Source organism: Triturus cristatus, chromosome 8 (assembly GCF_964204655.1).
Source record: "Triturus cristatus chromosome 8, aTriCri1.1, whole genome shotgun sequence".
Lineage (NCBI taxonomy): Eukaryota > Metazoa > Chordata > Amphibia > Caudata > Salamandridae > Triturus > Triturus cristatus.
Genome location: NC_140591.1, coordinates 1,366,564,420 through 1,366,588,938, shown reverse-complemented (window position 1 = coordinate 1,366,588,938; position 24,519 = coordinate 1,366,564,420). Strand labels below are relative to the sequence as shown.

The 24,519-nt window shown below is 42.6% G+C and overlaps 1 protein-coding gene across 4 annotated transcripts in view; it reads left to right on the top strand.

Moving 5' to 3' along the window:
• Positions 1 to 24,519, top strand: part of APP (amyloid beta precursor protein) — a 522,694-nt gene that overhangs the window by 369,370 nt on the left and 128,805 nt on the right. For 2 of the 4 annotated variants that reach the window (XM_085623075.1, XM_085623076.1), the window contains exon 7: positions 3,413 to 3,580. The exons of the other annotated variants lie outside the window; for them this stretch is intronic. In XM_085623075.1, coding sequence (XP_085479201.1) covers positions 3,413 to 3,580 — 168 coding nt within the window. The remainder of the gene's footprint in view (positions 1 to 3,412; positions 3,581 to 24,519) is intronic. 4 annotated transcript variants of the gene reach the window in all.

Genomic DNA, 24,519 nt, shown 5'->3' with positions numbered 1-24,519 from the left:
TCAAGTAGCCCCAACCTGAGCTCACCAGACTTGGTACTCCACTCTGCTGGAATTCTCCCTAGTTCCTCACAAAAAGCTCCCCCACAGGCCGAATCTTCTAACGCAAAACCACAGTACCATGTGACACCCCAATCCTAAGCAGCTCATTCTTGCGATATGGTTCCTGAGGTCCTAGAGTTTGGTTACCTTAACCCGTCACAGGAATGAATGTCCATTCTTTTTTAAGCACGTAGACCTACTACCAGGGCCTGCTATGCAGAAAGATTGAAGTGCTTTGTGCTTATTGTCTTCCAAAACATATCAATCTTCTAACACTGTTGGTACAAGAGTGTCTATTGCTTCCTTCACCTTCAGCAGTCGGACCTTGCCTATACCACCATTCAGTTACATTTCGCTGCTGTGGCTTTTTACCTGCAGAATTTAGATTACCAGTCATTAAAGCCTTAATGGAAGGCCTTATCCTGCCTCAGACGTCCCCTGCTCCAGTGTGGAATCTGAACATATAACTAAATAGGCTCATGGGCCCTCATTTTGAGTACCTCTACTCTTGCCTGCCTCAGTTTATTTCATGAAAGGTGGCCTTCCTTGTACCTATCCCTTCCCTCAGGTGACTCGCTCTCACCTTAGAGGAGCTTTACCCCAAGTCCTTCCAGACAGGGTGGTCCTTATACCAAACCCCAAATTTCTCCCTAAGGTGGTTTCCAATTTTCATCTAAATCAAACAATTGAGCTGCCAGTTTTCTTTCCACATCCAGAGTCCATAGCAGAATGCACCTTACATACCTGGATGTCAAAAGAGCGTTAATGTATTATATGGCTAGAACAAAACCTTTTTGTGAAACACGACTGTTTCCTACTCCAAACCACATAAAGGCTGTGCTATTTCCAAAGCAGGTATTGCTTTTTGGCTTGTCAAGTGTATCTAAACTTGCTAAGCTAAAGGATACCTATCTGTCACTCCCAGGCCCCATTCTACACACAGAAGGGGGCTTTAATGGCTTTTTCAGGGAACATACCACGATCTGACATCTGTAAAGCAGCTACTTGCTCCACTCTTCACACTTTAACGAAACATTACTGTGTGGATGTCCTGGCTAGGCGACCAGTGAGAGTTGGTCAAGCTCTTACGTATAATTGTTCATTCTTCTGCAACATCCTCAGGCTGCTCCACTGTTTGGTGAGGACTGCTTTACAGTCTTTCCTCAGCATGTGTATCTACAACTACACAAGCCATGAACAAAAAATGTTACCCTATTAACGTCTGTTAGTGACATGTAGCGCTGTAGTTTCACATGCACCCCTCCTCCCTGGCTACCTGGGGTTGGTTGCAGATACTCTCATCCTTATTTCCTTTCTTTGCCCATACATCTATTCTGTATCTCTATGCTCCATCTACATCTTCACCTTTGAGGCAGGAAAAACCATCTGACTATGGAGCCGCTGCCCATGTGTTTTGCAAACGATGGGTGGAGTCACTGCACCTTGTGACTCAAAGACTAATTTGAACAAAAACAAGTGGCACATGTCCATACCCAACTCTAGATGGCAGTGGTATGCACAGCATGTGAATCTACAGCAACTACCTGCCATGAACTGGTGCTTACAGGTAGCAACATTTTCCTTTCAAATCATTCATGATCACATGTGTTAAAGGTGTGTGATGGGTCCATAGATTCTCAATTTGAGCGACTTATCTAAACTCCACTGGAAAAGAAGCCGATTGTCCCCCTTGAGATGGATGATTGTATTAGGTTAGCAACTCATCTGCTGCGTCTTAAATCTCTACTAGGAGATTCATGTGTCGTAGAGGCACTCCAGCTGAAAAGATTGCACCTGGAGTTTCTCTCTATGTATCTATTAACTGAAGTTTACAGTTGGTTGATTAACCTTTTTTTAAGCTTTATTCTAAACTGGATTTAAAGCATTAAACAGTATCCCGTGTTGACCTTCAATGTAATAGGCCAATAATTAGTAAAATCTAAAGAATCCTTTTGGCTTGCTTTGTTTGATGCTGACCTACACAAAAAACTATTTGTCTTTACAAATCTGTAGTACAAACGCCTAGATTGACCCACAACAGAAATGCAAGTATTGATGTTTTCTACCAACGGACAATATCTAAATGTGAGCCATGTCTAAATATGCAAAGCTTCCCATTAATGTTGACTCATTTTAGTTCTGACTGCACACTGACCGGTACCAGCCTGTTATTTCATGCCCCATGGCATAGCTTTATTTCAGATGTTTTATGTGTCAAATATATTTCCCCCTTAAACTTTGTTGAGAGAAAAGACCTCCTTCCATTTTCCGTTCAACACTGCTAGGGACATTTGCAACTAGATCTCACTGCTGAAAATTTCCTAATGGAAAATAAGTGCAAATTTACATATATATTCTTCACTGATGGAGTTTCTTTTCCCTGTTTTAGTATGAAACATCCCTGTAGGTTGCAAAGCTGCAGTTTGTGCAGATAGATTCCTTGACGTGACAGTGCCCTGCTGACAGCAATTCACTTGTAGCACACCTGTATCTTTGTTGGTATAGCTCAAAAAGTAAATCTTGATGTCGCAAAGCATTCGACCACCCAGCTCCTTAGGAATTCTAATATGTCGTTGCACGGAAACAACAAGTAATTGAACCTTGTATTTTCGAAGGCCTCTTATCCAGCACTTGTTTTTCCAGAACAGCCTTGATTTTTTGAGGAGCAAAGGTGTGGCCTGTCCACATTCATTCAGAAGAGGGTATATCATAATTGGCCTACCGTGGAATATCAAACGCGTGCTTGTAGATATCGAAATTATTTGGGGAGTGGAGGCATCAGTGAGGTTTTATGACTTGCTCTTAATCAACAAATACTGTTGCCTATGCTAATAAACCATATTTATTTTGCTGTTTGGAACATTTCCAGTTCAATAATTGTTTAATCTAACTAATGGTACATATTTTAATACATCATTTGTGCTGTAATGATTGAACATTTTTTATCTTCATATTTTCAGTCCTTTATTTGATAATGCTAACTGCCTTCACATTCTTATTGTATTGCAAAAACCTTCACCAGTAGTGCTTGATAAATGTTTCTGGGTGTTTTAACTGTAGAACATTGAAAGTGGTTGTGTCTTTGTCCATTAATGGATGGTCTTAACTGCAAGGCAAGCGATTGATCTGACACAAATCACGACGAATGGAATTGTTGAACAGTTGCATATAACTGAGGTTACCCATTTCAAGGTGGTCAGAAAATTGCTTCTGAAACATCAGAAAGTTCAATGATTCTTTGTGTGGTTGTGCAGAGAGCCCTGCTGGACTCATCAATCCATGCCTCTAAAAAAAACTATGATTGTAAATAAAAAGCAAGACAATGCTACTATCTCCTTGCTAAATATAGTTCCTCCACATCTCTTACGACTAGAGGTGTGTTCTGAACAAGCTGAGACTGGTCCCTGCCGGGCAATGATCTCCCGCTGGTACTTTGACGTCACCGAAGGAAAGTGTGCACAATTCTTATACGGCGGCTGTGGCGGCAACCGAAACAACTTTGACTCTGAGGACTACTGCATGGCAGTCTGTGGCAGTGTCAGTAAGTGAACCTCTTACGTGTGTGGCAGACCACTTCTCCTGCCACTAACTATCCTGTCGATAACCCATTTTCGATTCTTGGCAGTGGGCCTTTACTAACACTAACCAAACTTCAATTTGCTCTCTTGACTTAATTTTCCTTTGTTCGCTAAAATGGCTGCCTTCTTAGATCAAGCATGTTAGTAGCTTGCATCTTCAATCTTTCCTTAAAAACTCAGGTCAGTAGTAGTTTCCCTAATAACATCATAAAAAACAAATCTATTTATCTATTTAATGTTTTTCTGAGGCTCTATTTTGTTTTATTGCTTTGTTGATATGCCTTTGTTTGCTGGCACATGCAGAATGTAATTGCAAAAAATGCCCAGAAAGTGTTTTTTGATTATTAGAATAACACATCAGTGAATCTGTGAGTGAACTATGCTACATGAGCTCCAATTGGTTGTAGATTTTTGGTCTAGGATTTAAATTTTTATTTCTTTGAAGGATCTTAATGGTAGCATTAAAAAGAAACCGATGCACCTTTAGTCACCCCGAAGAGGGCATTGTTGACCTTAAAATAACTTTTGTCCAAGGCTTGAGCATGGCTGTGGTATTTATGCATGTATTATACCACATGGCATTGACTTCCATCATCTATAAAAGGATACACAGTTGACGTTTGTCAATTACGTTTTGTCTATGGGTCTTCATAAAATGATTCTCTATAAGGATTCTGGTATCCATGTTGCTGGTATGTGACGCTCACTAGTGGAAGGCTGGCTGTCAATTATAAATTCTGACAACAGCTGGCTTGTGACCGCAGAGGTGTATTCTGTTTTCAAACACGGGCTGTTTTTGTTGACACAGCTTTCATTTCTGCCTTGCTCATTGCAAGGGACAAATAATAGGCACTGAAATGGCTATTGTCCCAGATGCAGGTTTCTGAAGCTTGAATGGCAGGTTTAATCTGAGTACCAAGGTCAGGATGACGCTGTATGGTTCTTCAAATAAATGTCTGACAAAGGTGGCCGGTCCCGGTCACTGGCGTGTGTTCCCAGTTTGTCTAGATTTCCTACAACTTAAAGGGACCACAGCCATCATCCTTCTGTTCTTCCCCGTGTTCCTTTTTAATTGTTTTAATTTTTAATAATGTAGTCTCCAAATACAGGTGACCAACACCGTATAGAGCTTTATAACCACATACATTGATAACCTAAAGATGGACTCACATGTTTTATGTTTCTAGCAAAATTACACCAATATATAAAATAAGTTGAGGGAAACCAACGATTTTAATTAAAGTTTTAGGCATGTAGCAGTTAAGCCCGGGAAGAAACGCTGCCATTTTAACATTCACATGTTTCCGGAGTTGACTGCTCATTCACACAATGACTTTTGACACACATTTGTGTGTGTGACAGTGCATGATTTGTTTCCCTGAAGCTGCATTACTTACAAACTCCACTTCGTAAGCACACTATCGCGATGCCTTGAACATTTCGTACATGGTCTGAACATACATTGTGGAAATGCGGTTGTTTAATATTTGTTCATGTGGCAACGCAGTGTTATATGGACTTGATTACTACACGCAGCTATAAATAGAACATAAACAATGGTGGCCTGACTAAAGTCTCGACTCTGGAGCAAGGATGATTTTTGTTATAAATAAACAAGCAATTCCAGGTTGGGGCAGAGGAGCACTTGCGGTCATTGCGAGGTCACTGCACGCTGGAACCTCAGCCCAGCTGCTTGTTGATCCCTCTTCGAAGACCAAGACGGGGACCTACATACTTTCCCTTCAGGTAATGGGGGTTGGATCATCTAATAGGGGTTTAATGGCAGAACACATGAACACCCCCTAGGCATCTAGGTTAGGGAACGTATAGTAAGAGTACCCTATATACTGTTTTTTTATGCTTGCATAAATGCATTGTTTTAGCAAGATGGTGGAACTATTTATTTTGGTCGCTGTCCTTATACTGCTATTTACTTTTATCTGCTTCTTTCTATTGATCATTGCAGCACATATATTCTATACAATAATCACGATGGTTAAATAAATATTGAAAACGCCCCATGTGTATTCCTTGTATATTTCTCAGAGTGACCACAAGTGACCCGGTGAAAGGGTTCTAGAACTGTTACCACAATTCCTGGGGGGATCATGGTTGTCCAGTTCTGTGGTTGCCAAAACCATTTGCTACCGATCTAGGTTTAGTGGTGGCACTGTGAGCTAGCTATTCCATATATCAACATATCCTGTGGGGGTGCTCGGAATCAGTCTGGCTCCATCCCAAATTAGAAAGTGGAAACTACACAACAAAGCATGTAGAAAAAGTAAAGCGCATTTTAAAAACAGAAGTTTTCAGGTGACCAGGCCCTTGCTGTGGTTTCAGGCTGCAATGGAGTGGAGGCCATATTCACGAAGTGGGACGTTCTGGTGAAAGATTTTACCTTGGGACTTAGCCTCTTGCTGCTGGTAAAGTTACTTCTAGCCATTCCTGGAGCCCTCACTCCTAAGGGAGGATTCTGGGACCAGTTCTCTCTCCAACCTTCATATCTCTGCAAAGTTCAGTCCTGTGAGCTCAGATGAGGCCTCCTCCAGCTTGGCGCTGAGAAAGCCTTCCAAGCCAAGTGCTGTTGCTCCGACCAACCCTGCAGCGACTCGACCCTTGCCGTCGAGCCAACCTGCACTGTTGAGTTTCTCAGTCTCTGCATAAGCAGACCATCGGCACCAAAACAAGACTGTTTCAGATGACTTTGAAGTCGACGTCTAAACCTTACCCCAACACAACAGTCCTTCATACGCTACAGGAAAAACGATCCTTCATAAACTACAGGAACAGCTCAATTCAAGGCAAAAACAACTCATCATACTCCTTCATGCAGCCTGCTTCCTTGCCTATCCTTTGGCCTCTTCTGCTCTTCCATCCAAAAGACAGCTATAATTTTAGGAAACCTTAGACACTCCAGTTTCTGAGAAAATATGCACGAAGGTAGATAAGGCCACCAGACCCTTACCTTTTACAGCACCACCACCACCACGACTTACCCCCCCTGATCTTTACCCTGACTGCCCGTTCCCTCCTGATGACTGTAATTCATATCAAGAACTCATCGGAAGGGCCGTTCCTTCACAAGGAGCCCTCCGAGGAGGACGCTGCTCCGAAACCCGTAAAGGATTTGTGGTGAATTATTATAGTGAAATATGAAATCAATTTGAGTGGTGGACATGTTAGTCTGTTATTTGGATTTAAAAGGATAGTTGAGGGATAGAAGGGAGGTATTTAACCCGTTGTGTGCTCATGACGAGCCCAGCTCGTCATGAGGCACAGTGGAGCTGTGCTCATGACGAGCTGGGCTCGTCATAGCGGTTGCGCTCTGCCCACGCGAGATTGATTCCTTGCCTGTGCGGGAGAATCAATCAGTGGGCTGGGCTGGCTCGTCACGAGCACAGAGCCACCGCCACCCCCCCCTTCCCACCTCCCCCGCACTGCAGGGGAATTACCCCCGTGGCGAAGGGGTGAATTTATTTTGAATGTTTTGGAACTCATTGGAGGAGGCTTTGGATGAGTAAAAGGGAGGTGTAGGGAGAAGAGTCAGAGGGAGGGTTTAGTTTTGTTTTAGGTGGATTGGAATAGGTATGATATGATGTAAGGAGGGGTGGAGTAGGGAAGAGTCTCAAAAGGGTTATTTTGTGGATCATAGTAGTGGTATGGGATGAATGAGAGTGGAGGTAATGGATATACTGATTGTGATATAGGGTGAGAAATAGGCAAGTGCATTGGAAAGAGTAGTAGAAAGAAGTTTGAGATGAGTCCGAGAGTTGAGCTAGAGGATGTACTCTGTCACTCATCTTTTCACTCTTGCATCTATTTACCCATCCTCGGACCCATTCCTGCAATCACCCTCTGACACAACAGCAAAGAATACTCACACAAACTCAACAACATATTAAATATACATTAACAGAATGCAAGCAGACAAAAGAAAACATGCTGCTGTCTAAACACAGTTCACTGAAGTATTACAAATGCGTAATGGATGGAATGCTTGAAATAATGTATCACTGGTAATTAAGGAAAATGTTCCCTTCTAAGAGGGTCTAACACAGAGTCTCACAGAGCAAACCTGTTATATCTATGGTTTGTCTCCTGGGTAACAACACCAAAACCCATGATCACTATGGTAATCTGTGAGATTCCATGTGCAATTTTCCAATCTGTAGGTTTTAATATAGCGCAATAACAATATAAACTTTAATGCCTATTGACTGGAACATATGCTTTTCACAGTAAATAAGACCGGCCTAGTGCCTTTATCACAGCATTTTATAATAAGGAGAACAGGCCTTTAGCCATGATAATTGATTTGAAACCATAAGCAACTCAGTCCTACTGTATTGAATGTAAGCTGTGCCACAAGCCAAAGACTGCACTACAAGCAGACTTTTTAGTGGAAGCACACACAAATTCAGCCCAATCCTATCTTGTATAGGCCTGGGCGTGAAATTCAGCTCCTCTCACGGAGTTTTTCCCGCTCCGCATAGCGAGCAGAGTTCCGAAAATCTGGTGGAGCAATTGTTTTCCCTCGCTCTCCAACGTTAAGTTGGCGACCAAGGAAAATCCTACTCCAGACCACCTCCCGGGCGGTTGTGGATGGTTGCTACTGCTCGCATTGAGAAATCATCTGTTCGTGTTGAGGAAGCTGCTGCTCGAGTAGAACATCTACACGAGGGGCAGAAAGAAGCAGCGCCCTCTTGCGCTGCGCCTGATGCCATTCCCGCTGATTTTCCAGTGCGGGCCAAACACCCAGCGCTAAAAATCAGCACGAACGGCACAACCTAACACACTCCGCCACTTGCGGAACTCGACGCCGTGGGATTTGTGGATCACATTGCGGAGTTCCGTGTAGCAGAACTCTCCGAATTCCACCCAGGTGTAATCTTGTGGTCAGCGGAACCAATGTGTGGAAGGAGTCTTATTCCGTTTCTCAGTAATACTTAAACTCTTTTTTGGTCATCATTTGAGGTCAGGCACTAGCTGGACTGTCAAAATCCATGTAGAATGGTGTAGCCATGGGCTCTCCATACTGCTCTCAAACACAAAACTATACTCTGAAGTCTATATTTAATGATGGTAGAAGTGGATGCTGGGACTGAAGTACATTCCTCATGACTGCCCACCTTCCATCTGGAATCCTGTCGGAGAAAAACAAACATTGTAACTTATCAAGTCATCGAAGACATTTTAACAGCCTTACTATGTGTTTCAAACACTTCCTGCATGGATTCTGGATAAAATCCCAGGAGTACTTCAGGAAATCGGTCAAGATTTTCTGAAGTACTCCGCTATGTAATAATTATGAATGGAGATTTTCCAGCAGGTGGGAATCGGCATGTGAAAATGATGCAGAAACATGCATTAACACACAGACATTTCTTCATTTCACTGGAAAAATAGTTTTGTCCTTTGAGAAACTCCTTCAGTTACATCCTCATTTATATTGGGTGTGTTCCCTACCTTTTCAGTGGGATCAATGTTTATGCATTTCCAGGGTAATAAACTACATTAGCATGTTTATGAAGTTCCTGAATTGCAGGAACTCTTACATTTTCATATACTGCTGTAGTGCATTCCAAAATCTAACTCTAAACCTAATCTGTAGTGACGGATTTGTCAGTGTACCGTATAAACATAAAATTGCTCCAATATCAGGCTGTTTTAACAGCTTGGCGTAATAGCGGTGGATTTTGGGGAACAAGTGGGCAAAATACTTACCTTCATGCAATTGTCATTTTCCAGATGAGGTTGATAACTAATTCTGTCGATTGGCCTCATTGCCATAAAGCCAGCTTAGATGCAGCTGGGCATTTTGCTTTGCTTAAGTAGTAGCCCTCTTCTTTTGAGGTCTCCTGCTCCTGTCTGTTTTGAGTCGTGTGGTTAGCTTACAGTGGGCTAAGAGTCCTCCTGTTGGTTACCATTGGTTGGCTTCATTGTCACTCATTTGCTTGCTTGTTATTCATAAGCTTCAGTAGTCTTTCCTTCCTCCTCTTGTGTTAGTCTCTCTCCAGGAGCATGGACTCATTACTTCGTTCTTCCGCCGCTCTTTGTTAAGGTGCTGATTTTCTTTTTTAGTGCTCCACAAGTGTTGTTTTTTTCCAGCTGTCTCACTTGTGTTCTTCTTGCTCCTCCATGTTCCTCTTTCTCACCCTCCCTCAGTTGCCGTTCTTGCTTCCTCGCCTCCCACCTTCCCCTACTGTTCATCTTTCCCACACTGTTAATGATTCCTCACCATCCCCTTGTCCGTTTGCTTCCCTGCCCACCCTCTGTTGGCTTCCCTTATAAACTTAACATTTCCCCAATATGGGATTGTTGATTTCACATTGGTAAACTACTGTTTTTGCGTGGTTCCTAAAGGATGGTGGGTAGCCCCTCCTGCCAAACCTCTGTTGTCCATGTGTTTCTCCATCCTCGGTAATTCACCCTCTGTTGTCCATATCCTGCCCCAATCCTGTCCACCCAGCATTGTTGCTTGCTGCCTCTGCAGCTTCTGGCTGCTTTCTTTAGTCAACTTGTGATCCCAGCCCCTCCCATCATCCTTCTGGTGTCCGCTTTCTGCCCCATCCTCCATTGTCGGATTGCTGCCCCATCTCCTTCCTCCCTCTATTGTCTCCTTGCCTATCCCACCTGGCCTTTGTTATCAGAATGTTTAACCCTACTCCTCCCGCCAACTATCCATTGTCAGCTTGCTTTCGCATCCCCCCTCCCCCCATTGTGAGCTTGCTTGCCCATCCCCTCTTGTTCCACCCTCCATTTTCGGAGTAATCCACGATCTCCCTCCTTCCATTGTCAGTGCACTTCCCCATTCCCTCCCTCGACCACCCTCAGTTGTCAGTTTGATGACCCAATCTAAACTAACCCTCCATTGTCAGCATGCCTCCCCAGACCATCCCAAGCACTCTGCATTGTCTGTGTGTATTCTCCGTTGTCGGTCGTGTCCTATTCCCCCACCGATTGTCCTTCTATTCACCTTCCCTTAGTGTTGCCTTCTCCTCAACCTACTCCCCAGTTTTCTTTTTTTGTAATAAAGAAAGAACATTGACTGCATCATAGTGCTTTTGTGTTATTTATAGCCATGACCTATCGGCTTTGCCAATGCTTGTTCAAGTCTTGAGTTTGCCAAGACTTTATTTTAATTGTAATAAAACTATTGGTATGACATACTTGGTCTGTTATTGTCATTTACATTTTTCACCCAAAAACTACAGCATACAATATAGGGCAGTGGTTTAGCATATTTGGCCCTTTGGCTAATTTTAATGTGAGTGATCTTGTTATGTCATTTCACAAGCAGCATACTCGCATGCAAAATACTTCCCCAAAATTTATGCAAAAACCATGACAAGACAAAAACAAAATAAGGCCAAAAGGCTGTCGTTGAAGCCAGACTGATTGGGTATGCCAGTACTGTTCTGCCTTGCAGTCTTAGTTTTTTAGTTCAACAAGTGTCTGTCCTGGTGATTTAAAAGAGCAGGCTAACTGGCTGAACCAATAAATGTGAGGTTCATGGTAAATGTGATACCACAATATTATTTGCAAACAAAAGATTTAGAAGAGAGACAAAATCTCGACCCGAGATACAAAAACCTGATAATTCATTTGAGTAAGGCCTTGGCTGAAAAGAGCTTTTGTCTGCTTTACACAATTCTCATAATCCAAGTGCATATTACTGTCACCGTATGTCGTAATTTTATGAGGATTTCAATATAACGTTTTGCGGAGTAGATATGTTAGTATAATTTCAGAAAGCAATCTACCTGCAGAACAGCTGATGATTCAGCCCTCGGTCTCCTCTTTTTAGGTCTCGCCCGAGATAGTGCACGAGTCGTCACTTGGGAGATCTTTTGTTGCTTATAAAAAAAGACTTGGAGCTCATCCATTGCTTAACATTTGTTGGCTTAATAGTTACTCTAATTTTCTTGCTTCTGAAAGGGCCGGGCCCGTGCATTCTAGATCTGTTCTAGAATCACAAGTCGATGGTTCTTTATCTCAGCATGAAAGCGTGTAGGGGAGATAAATCATTAGCAATGTCAATCAATTCAAACTCAGTTCCTCTAGACACATAGTGACCACAGACCACTAATTAAGGTTAGCTAATTTATTACAAAGCCAAAAATAACTGGACATAAAGAAACTCAAGACTATGGTGTAGGAATACATGGGAATCAACATAAAGCCAAATCTGCGGATAAATTTGAGTCGGTGCAACATGCACAAGACAATTAACTCAAATAGGATACAGAAGATCAAAGAGCACGAGTCCAAATTTCCCTGCTTCGAGGGTTGGTGAAAATAAAGCATTAATCTATCCCTACACTGACACTAGTGTGACATTCCTATTTAAGCATTCTTCAGGGCAGGTCAGAGAAAAGGTGTCCGCATGTGGAGTCTTCATTAGAAATCTTCCCACAGCAGTGGGTTAGGTAGCATGGGGCTTTTGAGACAGAGCTCATTCTGAGATGCTCTCTCTCCAAAGGCCGAGAAGAAGTGGTGCTCCTTCCCTACTTGCAGAGTTCCAATATTACAGGTATCTTCCCAGGATTCTTTTCGGATCATGCCATCCACTCGAACCATACTGTCTTAGATAGTTTTCCACAGGACAGTGATGTTTCTGAAAAGCAACAAGATGACCTTGATTCCGAGGCCTTCTCTGGTGTGAAAATAAAACAGTTCTCCTCATCAGCATTAACACCAAATGTATCCTCTTCTCTCCTTGCCTAGCTCCTAAAAGAAAGACTTTATTCTAACTAACAAGGGCGCTTCTTCCACCTACAACACAAATGTGAGACCGAAAGAAATCTGCCGTGAACATGAAATTCAAACTTTTAATTCTAATTCAAGAGCTTCCAGGGAAATGCATTTCAGGCCATCAAAATTCAGCTAACATTAGAGAAATGGAGTATGAGCTTTACAAAATTACTTAGAGAATAGGACACATTTGGTTAATATTCCTACCTACATATAAAATGACACAGTTAATAAACACATTTAATAATAAATACATGTCAGTTGCACAACACGAGTTCTTCGCGTTAGTGTTTTTTACTAGTTACATTTGGTTTCCATATTAATTCTTCTTATTTTCTAATTAACGGCCTAAATACATCACGTTTTATGTTATTGCATTACAAGGTCCTACCACTTAGGTTAACATGACAAAGGATAATATGTGGATGCGTTCTACACATGTAATTATACAAATGAAATGAAAATAAATGTTTGTGCTACATCACTTCTCATTGGTCAGTGTGTGCTTAGTTCAGTTTCTCTGTCTCTCTCTCTTGGATGGAGCACAGACCAAGTATTGATTAATGTATTTATTAAGTCGGCTTCTGGTACTATATATTTTTGTTGTTTCTTACCCCATCGTAGCTTGCACCCGCCTGCCTCCGGTTTTCCTTCTTTGCACCTGCCCCCTGTTGTTGCTGGTCTCCCCTCCTTCTCCCGCCATAAGCCGAAACTACACACAGACTGAAAGCAAGTGACCTAAGCTCTCAAGTAATGTTATTTTCCAAACGCTTCTTATACATCGAAAAGATTTCCCCAGCTAGATATCAGCTAATGTCTCTTTAGACAGGAACAGTAGGAAAATAATCCACAAATTCACCCAAAATCTAGTTAATAGAGCTATTTCGCTTCCTCAAAGCCAATAGATTTCGCGTAGGCAAAAGCTATCGACTTTGCAAATGCTGGTAAATGTTTTAATGTTGAGAGATATGTTGCCTGCAGCAACCTCAGCTTCCACCATCAGGTCTGACAAATGCAGATATGACCTGAAAAAACATGATCCATTTGTAGCCTACAGGGTTGACGCAAGTCCAAGTCCCTACACAGCGTAAAACCCTCCGTTCACAAATCCTGATTTATAGTGCCGTGCTTGTCTGAATTTGTATGTTAAAAATCAGTCAGAGTGGCTTCTCTAGAGGGGGTCAGTTGTGGACTGTATTGCATCATTATTTGTCCCGCGCCCCTCCCAATTCCTGCTTAAAGTACTAATAGGAGACAGGAAAAAAATTACACTTCACCTTGTCACACATATTAGTTTGTCCTACTACTTTTCCTTGCTTTGCAGTGTTTGCTTAAAATGTTTAACTCTGGCTTTGTATAACTGTGTATATATTTCCAAATATATAATCAATAGAGGGACGAGGAAATATGTTTAATGAGGTCCTACACCCACCCTCCTCATGGGGTATTTAAATAAACCCGTCAATGGGATAGTTCCTCTTATGGGGTTCGTTCAACCCTGTGTAGTATGAAATCACCTATAGGCTGACAGAGGAGGTTAGGTTTTGGGAAACTCTCCCGCATTGATCACTTTTCTCCCATAATTTATTTGCGGACCTCTGTCAGACCTATGGGGCATTTTTTCTCGGAGTTTCTGGTGCAGTATTGGACACCTAAGCAGGCACCCATGACCACAGTTTGGGTCTGCACATTTTTACAAATAGGGTAGGATTTATTCGTAGGTCCTTATGAAATGCCAATTGAACCTCCAGGCCAACAGGGCATGAAATATGTTGACCGTATCACATTTCCCACTTACCAGCTATAAAGGCCCATTGTTGACCCCAAGATAGCACCTACTGTGTCAAGGGACCATCACTTTAATAATTAAAAAAATATTTTCAGGTTCCCTTAGACTTTTTTAACCACTTTTTCTTTTTATCCACCTTATACATTTCTCTGACCTCACATGCATGCATCTTATGACATTTGAAGATCAAAAAGATCTCAGACAAAGAGCCCGCAGGCCCGTCTGGAATTGCAGCACCGGCTTGCCAAGGAGCGCCCTATGATGAAGCATGACGCCCTATTGGGTGTGTGAGGGCTCTGTGATATGACCACTCTGGTCTCTTATGACTGATGATTAGACCAGTGATTCCATACTACACAGGTTTGAACAAACCCTATAAGAGGAACTACCCCATTGACTTGTATATATTTACAAATATACACATATTGACACACACACACACACACACACACACACACACTCACACTCACACACTCTTTTTAAACATCTGGCTCAACATCGGGTGGTGGAGTAGCAGGCAGAGATGGAAGAGTGCTCACTTGTTAATACCAAGACTGTTTTGAAAATGATCAAAATATGTGCATAATTATTTTTGTGCATGAGAATTAGTTCTCAGCTCATTTCACAGTCATCCCTATCCAGGTACTCATCAGTGCTCATACACAACACCTGAAAACTAGAAACAATACTGACTTGATAATGATTTCGAGAAATTATTTTATAATGAATAAGTTTCAACGATGCTCCAAGTGCATTACTCCTCTGGAGCTTCAAAATAGCTTTACAAGTTTATTACATACATTTTGTGTGCAGGTTGTGTAATTTCAGAAACTTTCAGGGGAAACAGTGGGCAATAAAAAGACAATTCTGAAAATAAGAAATGAAAACGTTCTTATTTTACTATACAAGTACTGCAACAGAAGAACTGTTCACGCAATAAATATAATGTCCCATAGTGACGCTCTGAAATGGTATATGCCATTCTGTACTGTGCTGTGGATGTTTGCATTTTTGGAATAAAGGACAAGAGGGGGGGCATGGCAAATGTTATCAAGAGGTAGGTTCCAAGAGAATATAGATCACAAAATGTACTTATGTTTGTTAAGTGAAAGCTCAAGGCTGCAAACATGACGTTCAGCTGACATAGAGGGATCTAGCAACCCTTTCACTCTCTGCTTATGCGTTCAATTATGAAACTTCCATTCACCATACTCATGCATACCGTACATACTGACCCATTTGGTCTCTGTGTTCTCACTTCACTAGTTGCATCTAATTAAATGCACACAAATAGGATACTAATCGGATCCTCGTTAGGTCCTGACGAAAGCCAACTAGCCCGGTGAGGCCTTGGTGTGATGGTTAGAACATGTTGAACCAGGGATAATAATTTCCTTAGTGCATCCCCACCTTTTTTTTAACTCCATCAGGGTGCCCTTTGAACATAAAATGAACACGCAGGACACCTATCTTTTTGGATTTAAAGCCATTTCAAAAACTTTCCAAATATTGCATATATGTAGGCTTTCCAGAACAAGATGGCATTCTAAATGTAGATCTAGACACTTCATGTAATTACCATGGACACAGGTCTCAGACGGCTTTGATTGCTGTCTTAAATATCTGAATTCTTGTCAAGTAAGAGTAGTTTGGAGTTCCAAGTTACCCTTCTCTACTTTGCTACTTTTTCAAGATCATGTTATTCTAGTCTTATTGACCAGTTATTGTCAGAGTTTTTGCTACAATCCTAAAATAGATATGTGCTTTCTTACATTTTACCTTAAATGATGAGACAATAGCGAGTGCACCACCAATTGTTGTGGGACACCATTGCAATTTTTGGTTCACTAGCATGTGATTTGGTGTATTGTTGAATGGTCTTTTAAATAATTGAGTGCACATGTATAGCAGTACCTTATACCAGTGATGCTTGTGCTACAATATAAATGTCACTGCTCCTCAGAGCTAGATGTGTGCGCTATCAGATAATTCAAATAAAAAAATTAAAAAAATGGCCAAATCCTTTAATCTGCTGTGATCCACACAGTCTTCTCATTTTCATAGCGCAGCCAAATAACCTAGATAAGGGCCTTGTTAATTCTAGTATAGGGCTCTTCAATCACATGCAAATATCTGATTTGTTCACCTTTCTAAAAAAAAAAAAAAAACTTGTTTCAGGATAATGAAAATTCACCACAGTTCCCTCCAAAGCTTGGTGTTTTGCTTCTTGAAAAACCCGAATATTTGGAATTCCATTCGTGGGGGAGTGCAAAGTTTCATTCCTATTGCCAGATTGTGGAAGCACTGGACAAACTTTAATTCCCACAGCTTCACCTTCTAGTCTTCATAAAATGAAAGCCACCAACCCAGTTCTTAGCCGTCAAAGGATAGCTATTGAAGATGAGGTTGTAAATTATAGATATATATTTCGCCTCCAATGGGCACATGGACCTTTCTGCTTTGAGATCATTTTATATTCCTTCGATAACAATTTAGAATGTAAAATGCTTTATGGTTCAATAGAGATCTCTTTTTAGATCATATCCAGGAATGTATTACATTTTTAGGGCATCTTGAAGGATGTGTTTTATATCTACTGATAAATGTTGCTTAGGGATTAGTCTGCATCCCCCCAGTGTTCTCCGCTGTCGGTATTTGCTCTCCATAAATACCAGTATATTATGGTTGATATGCTGCCTAATCTTTTGTTGTGAGAATGAACCGCAGACCTTGATCGGGGAGTGAAGTGCTCATTAAGCTTTTGAAAATCAAATTTGCAGCTTTAGAATGGTTCGGTCAAGGGTATTTGATTGAGCATCGAGAGATATTATGTGAAAATAAAATTATGCATGCAGCTTCTTTAGAGCACCGTGCCTCCACTCTTCCGGGTGCTTAACAAATTGTTTGGAAACTGCCATGTACTGCACATGCTAATCTGCATGAAAAAGGTCAGGGATTAATAATTACTTGTTCTTTTCCCGATAATGACTTTGAACCGATTAGTAAACACTTTGCGTTGCTTTTGTCAAATGTCCTCCTACACAGACCCTGAATAAAAATAAGTCTGTAATGTAAAATATTCATAATAATTAACTTGTTACATATGTTATTGATTAAACGAAAGTTAGTGTGTATATATAACCATTAATGCATGAGGACACACTCTTGATACAGCTTTGGAATATATTTAAAAATAGTTTTGTAGTTTAAAGAGGAGTCAATTAAAATCATTAATCCACATCATCCAAAAATGTAGTTCAGAGGTTAATGAACCAAGTGTGCACGTTTTACATTCTAGGTTTTTCAGGCCCTCATAACACTTCAATTTCATGTTCTTGGTTGATGACTGAGCAATCACTTGAGTGATTTTTTTTTTTTTGGTGTTTTTGCATAAAGATTTTAATTTGTGCAAGATATTTTTTGATTGCAATTTTAACTATGCTTTTAAACCACAGTTGTCCTCATTAATGACTATGCAATGCTGCCTTCTACCCACCTCTCACTTGTAATTGTATATAGTTTTCATATGAGCATAGGCAAGGTCTTTGTGGGTAGTGTTGTATTTTGGAGAGAAGGTATTTTCAGGTTGCCTTATTAATGCATTTGTTGATGAGGCAAAGACAGTTGAATGCGATTCATTCCTCTATAGGGAGCATAGATAGTGATTTCAGCATAAGTGAGTTGGAGTCCGCCACGATCTTTCAGAAGTCTTTCGGAACATTTGGCGGTGGGATTTGATGTAGTTCTAGGGGCTGATGTGCAGTGAATTGCCAATAGTTTAATTTAATTTTCTATGTAATCTTCAAATGCTTGCCTTTATTCTTCAATACCCCCCCCCCCCCAACTCCCACCCACTCCCATCTTGAGCTTCCTTAACCATTAAACCTTAATCTCTATCTCTGAGCTTGGATTCTTCGTCAGTTTGTAAGTCATAAGTGTGCAATCGCAGATTGATAAATCACGGTACCAGTTCCAAGCAAACCGCAGCCCAAATTAAGCACGGTGCCACTGCTCCAATGTACATTTAATGATTTCTCACTTGTTTCTAACAAGTCTCTGTTTTCGTCCTCTTTTTGCCCACAACATTTCAAAATGGGTCTTGGAGTATTTAACACTTATTTTTGTTCCCTGGGTATCATTTGTTTTGAAATTCACGTGGCATTTTCTGTTTGAATCAATTCGGAACCTTGTGCAAAATGGTGCTGGGTAGACAAAAATGGGATGAATGATATGATGTGAAGTGTTATTCCAACGGGAATAAAGTCTTGGTCTTTGCCTTCAGATTGCAAGAATTGTCTCATTACTCCACATATTTGATGCTCCCCAAAATACTGGAACCAGCTCCCACTCTCGCTTCACAAACAGGATAAGTTTATTAGTTTGAAGTTATTCAAAATGTAACTATAGTGAACCTTCGTTCCGCCCATTGGATCATAACTCACGTGATGCTGCTGGTTCTAGGATGTATCATTCTGCCTCCTATACAGAGCTTGCTTTGCAGTCGTTGAGAGATTATTTTTTTATCTTGAAAGTACAATGAATCATCACACTTTAAATTTTTTCTCACTGATGTTTTAATACCGAAAGCAGTTGTTTGTTGCTATGTTTTTCACTGAATTATGTAGTTCACATTTTGATCAGGACTCAAAATTCAGTCCAGGCTTGCTGACTTTTACAATGTTTGTTAATGTTCTAGCTATATATTTCCTATTTCTACGATATTTAAGGAGTGTTATAGTACTAGCAGACAGTAAAATATTGCATTGGCATACCAAAAGTTGGACAGAAAATTACACAAAGCTTCAGATTTGCTGCCTCAATGGAAAGTGTGTTACCATAGATGCACATTTCTTGGTGTATCTTGGCTTGAACATGGTATACTGGCTATCTGTTATGAAAATAGGTGCATCGGCTAGCTTCAAATAAGGCTTACATGTTCCCTGTAACAGGAACTGAAACAATCGTGTTTAAGTCAAATTCTTATACCAATCATGAGCCTGGACTCTGTGTTGTTTGAAGGTGTATTTTTGCATGGCACCCACAATTTTCTTAACCTCTAGGGGTGTGGAAAATTAGTGTAATTTGCTGTCTCTTAATGGAAATCAGTCATTTTGCTCTATATTTTGCCTCTGTATTATTGTGAAACTCTGAATGTAAGGGAAGCTTCTGCTGCAATGCCAGTTACGTGGGTGAGAAGACTTGCACTGTTGATGCTACCAGTGTTGTTCCTATCCAGTGTGTAAGGGCACCTTGCACTGCTGATACCAGTGCTATTTAGGTCTCGGCTAGCGAAGGTTGCGCTTGCCCGCCCCTCTTCTCCATTGGCTGGCTTCCTAAACGGATGCCAGCCATTGGAGGAGAGGGCCGTCTGTCCATTTAAGCCCCGTCTTTTTCGGATTCAGGGGCGTGTATTTTAGTTTCTTTCTCTGCTCTGGAATGTAAACATTCCAGCCAATGGGAAGAGGAGAGAAAGAAAAACACGCCCCTGAATCTAAAAATGACGCTGCGTTTCTCCGAGGCATTTCTGCTTGACCTCGGAGAAAGATGGTGGTGTTCGCTCTCCTCCCCCTGGCGCTCACTCCCTCTCTTTTTACAAGGGTGAACTGCGTGTCCTTATTTGCCTTAGTGAATTGACTGGCATATGTGTGTGTGGGCAGTGGCCAATTTGTTTAAAAATTAAGGACGGGACTTTACGCTTTAATTGGGACCTCCCTACCTCACCCCGCACGATTTTGGAATTTCCGAATACCAAGACTGACTGGCTCATTTTGCCTATTTCTCCCGCCGCAACCTACGCTATTGTTTTTGCCTCTTGGTGTGTATAACTGTCGCTTGTCTGGTCTGGCAGCCTCGTACTGCAGGTTGGGCTTGTTTGGGGCTTCTTTCGGCAGGAGGTGGGTCTAGTTGCCCTGACAGGCCTGGCTCCTCTGGGCATGCGCTGTTCCTTCCATCACACCCCTTGCGCTGTGGCTGGCTGCAGTGATTCCTGGATTTCTGCCGTCTGGAGCTTATCAGCGTCCGGAGAGGGAAAAACGACAACAGGAGGATTTGGCGTTGGCCAGGCTTGTTTTTTGGGAAGTTTGGAGAAAGTTTCGGGTTCCGGAATCTTGCGTCTGGACGGACCACGGAAGGGAGAATGCGGCCGACTAGGATTTGGGGGCCCCAGCGCTGGTGTCATTTAACCAAAAAGACTCTGATTACGGGATGTTTTCAGGGCTGAACCGGGGAGTTCCTCTACCCTTTAAACGTATTTTAGAAATCTCTGTTTAGTAAATGACAACCCTTTACATTGTCCCTCCGCTGGCTAAGTGGGTTGGAAGAACAGAACTTCAAACAAACAAATCTGAGCATTTGGCGTTGTATGGTTTGTAAATCTTGCGTGATCAATCTTCACCAAAAATGCATCACGATCTGCAACAAAATAATCACGTAACCCCTCCCCCCACACTCTGGGATTTTTGTATTCGAACTGTGCTTTTTTGTTAATTGCGTACCACCTTCATCATAGGGAGTCGTAAGGTTTTCTTTGGTTGTTCTATTTGTTGCCATATTTTTGCAGTCAGTGTTGGTAGCTCTATTTTGAATGCTGTGTTGGTTATTGAAAATTGTGTAAATTCTACAAATACCCTTTCGCGCAGACTGTTGCCTATAAAGGGAAATGCTTGTCATTCTCACGCTCTCTTTTGGTTAAAGTTATCAAAAAGTGAATTTATGCCCACCATCGTCGAATTGGTTGCAGTGCCAAAATTTGAACCATTTTATTGGAGTTTTGCACATTCAGGTGATGCTTTACCTAGTAAATGTTCGTCTTCATGGTAAAGAACAGCATGGGAATTTACAATGATATACTTTGTTGAACTAAGATAAACCTAAACCATTATCCCACCCCTCCCCGGGAATGTCCATGACTCGCTACTACTTCCATCGCTTTATGACGAAAATGATACCTTTCTTTGTCTCCTCCTAAATGTGTTGCTTTATGCAGCCTTAGGAAGAATTAGGAAGGCGTTTTAGAGTTATCTTGGTTGTATAGATAAGTGGTGATATTCACTTGTCGCCTCTAGGCGAATAGCTTTGTGTAGGTGGCTCTGTGTGTGTGGGTGGCTCTGTGTGTGTGGGTGGCTGTGTGTGGGTGCAAATGCAATAGGTCTCGCATTTGAGAGAGATTAAGCTATTGGCATTGTAAATAACAATGCAGTTTCTTTAAATGTTTTAAAAACAAAAACACAAACAAAAATAATGTCAAGAGCAATAGCTCTAACTTTAACAATGCCGAGACCATTGCATTGTAAATGCTTGTTAGGGTGTGTGAGGAACCTGTTATCCATATGGGACTTGTACTGTGATTGTGAATGGCTCCGGTTGTTCTGCCTCTGTGGTGCACCAAAACATAGAACAAATGGTTCCATGGGACACATTCAGACTTGACCCAGAGGTTAATTACTTTTTGGTCATCTACAAAAATCACAAATGTATTCTTTCAACAAGGTGCTAGAGACTGACTCAAAGCGCAGATGACGCAGTGCTCATAAGCGAAATGGTGAAACAATTAAAATATGATGCATGTATATAACGTGGGTATCCTCAATTAAAATTTTCAGACCAGCATAAATGCTGATCCAGAAATCAAAACTATTTCATATTAAATGATCCCCCACATGTCGACCCACAACTTATATTCAGTGGGACTCCACAGGATAAAAAATTCATCTGACAAAGCACCTCTCCACTATGTAAATCTTGCCCTTTAAGAGGTCACAGCCAGTCTTAACTCCTGCCCTCCACGAGGCCAGAAGCACCTGCAGACGACTTGAGAAGAGATGGAGGAACAACTAAACCCTGGAAACCCATGCTACCTTCAAAGCCGCAGACAACGCACACCACCTCCTCTGCAAAATCGCAAAGGAAACGACCCTCCTAGACCGAATCCGCACCAAAACAGCGAAGAACTCTTCACCATCATCAAGGAGTTTGCCAGGCCCAACAGCGAGACCAGTGACATTCCTCTCTCCCAAGACCTATGCAACAAACTTGGCACCTTCGTCCAGTATAAGATTAAGCAGATCTACGACAGCTTTGACACCCTAGACCCTGCCAGTACGCAACCACACCCCAACAGACTGTGCTCTGCTGGACCCCGCTTTTGACAGAGGACACACTGAAGACCATGAAGAGCATCCACCAGGAGCCCTGTTGGGTCCTTGCCCGTACCACATCTTCCACAGAGCAGCTGCCACCATCTCACCCCCCAGCTTCACTGAACCATCAACTGCTCCATCGAAACTGCCACCTTCCCCCGATGGCTGGAAACACGCAAGATCAACCCCCTGCTGATGAAGCCGTTCTCAGACCCGACTGACTTCAAGAACTTCAGACCCATCTCCCTCCTCCCCTTCCCAGCCAAGGTCATCGAGAATGCCATCAGCACCCAACCTTCTACGTTCATAGAAGTGAACCATGTCCTGGACACCACCCAATCTGGTTATTTAAAGCAACCACAGCATGGAGACCGCACTCCTCACCTCCACCGACGACATCCGCTCCCTCCTTGACAGGGGTGAGACCGCAGCCTTCATCCTACTGGACTTCTCAGCTGCCTTCAACACAGTCTCCCACTGCATTCTAATCACAAGACTCCATGACACCCGCATCCACGACAAGGCTCTAGACTAGATCTACTCCTTCCTCACCGGCCGCACTAAGCGAGCCAGACTACCCCCCGTTCCGCTCAGAACCTACAGAGATCAGCTGCGGAGTACCCCAGGGCTCCTCCCTGAGCCCCACCCTCTTCATCGTCTACACAGCCCCCCTCGCATCCATCGGCAGAAGCCACAGCCACTCAACATAGTCTCTTATGCAATGACACCCAGCTGATCCTCGCCCTCACCAACGAACCCACAACCGCCAGAGCCAACTTCAGCAGCTGAATGAAGGCCGTTGCCACCCGGATGAAAGACAGCTGCCTCAGGCAAGACTGAAATACTCATCCTGGGACCCACCCTGTCAGCCTGGGATGACTCCTGGTGGCCAGCTACTCTGGGATCTCTCACTCCCTAACCCCCCTCCCCCCCCCCGAAGACCAAGCATGCAACTTTGGCATCATACCGTACTCTTCACTCACAATGAACCACCAAATTAACAGTTTCCTCAGCCTGCTTCCACGCGCTCTGCTTGCTCCGAAAGACATTCAAATGGATCCCCACAGAATCCAGAAAGACAGTCACCAAAGCAGTCATCGCCTGCAGACTCGACTACGGCAACACACACCACACCGGCGTCACCCAGAAACAGCTCAAGAAAGTACAGAACGTCCAGAACGCCGCAGCCAGACTGGTCCTCGACATACCCTGCTCTGCCACATTATGGTAACACCTCCGATAACTCCACTGGTTCCCATTCAACAAAGGAATCACCTTCAAGCTCCTCACACATGCCTACAAAGCCCTCCACAACGAAGGACTAGCTTACCTGAACCACCGCCTTGCATTACACATGCCTGCCAGAGAACTCTGCTCCACCCAACTCGCCCTAGTTGCTGTCCCCAGGATCCACAAGACCAGAATCTGTGCAAGTTCTTTCTCCTACCGCGTCACCAAGACCTGAAACACCCTGCCCCTCCACCTTACCCAGTCCAGGTCGCTGACCCAGTTCAAGAATGACCTCAAGACCTTGCTCTTCTAATGGTTCTACAACCAGAGGGAACACCATCTCCCACACCCACCCACTCAGTGCCTTGAGACCCTCACTGGTTAGAAACTGTGCTTTACAAGCCCCTTGATTGATTGATTGAACAGTGCTCCCTGCTTACAGGAGAAGCAACCTCACTATAAACACCAAACCAATTGAATATAACAGACCTGTCTCAGATGGGGGTATGGTGTTGTGTACTTTGCTCTGCGCTGTACCAGGCAAGTGTGTAAAGGGACCTTGGGGTACGGTTCCTAATTTTAACCAATTCTGCGAATGTGACTAAAGCTTTCATTCACGTTGATTGTGGTGTACAGGTGTGATAGGAGCTTGTCCTGCTGTACCAGTTCTGTGTGATGGAAGCATTCACTGCCTCTGCTGTGCTAGATCTGTTACCGCTGTTAGAAGTAGAGCGTGCTCTGCTGCTTCCCATGCTGTACTTGTTTGGCATGTAATATATGCTTTCACTGCTATTTTTTAAAGCTCTTATTCCAAAACCAGTTCATACCACCGAGGAGGGCTGAGTCTTAAAAGAAGGTTGACGATCACATTGAATACCCAGGTTCCTGGCCATAGCTGTAGGCGATGGGGTGCTGGAGTCTCCCTTGACAAGCTACTCTTTCCTTCCCCCCCCCCCCCCCCTCCCCCCCACGACAGCGTCTGGACCAAATA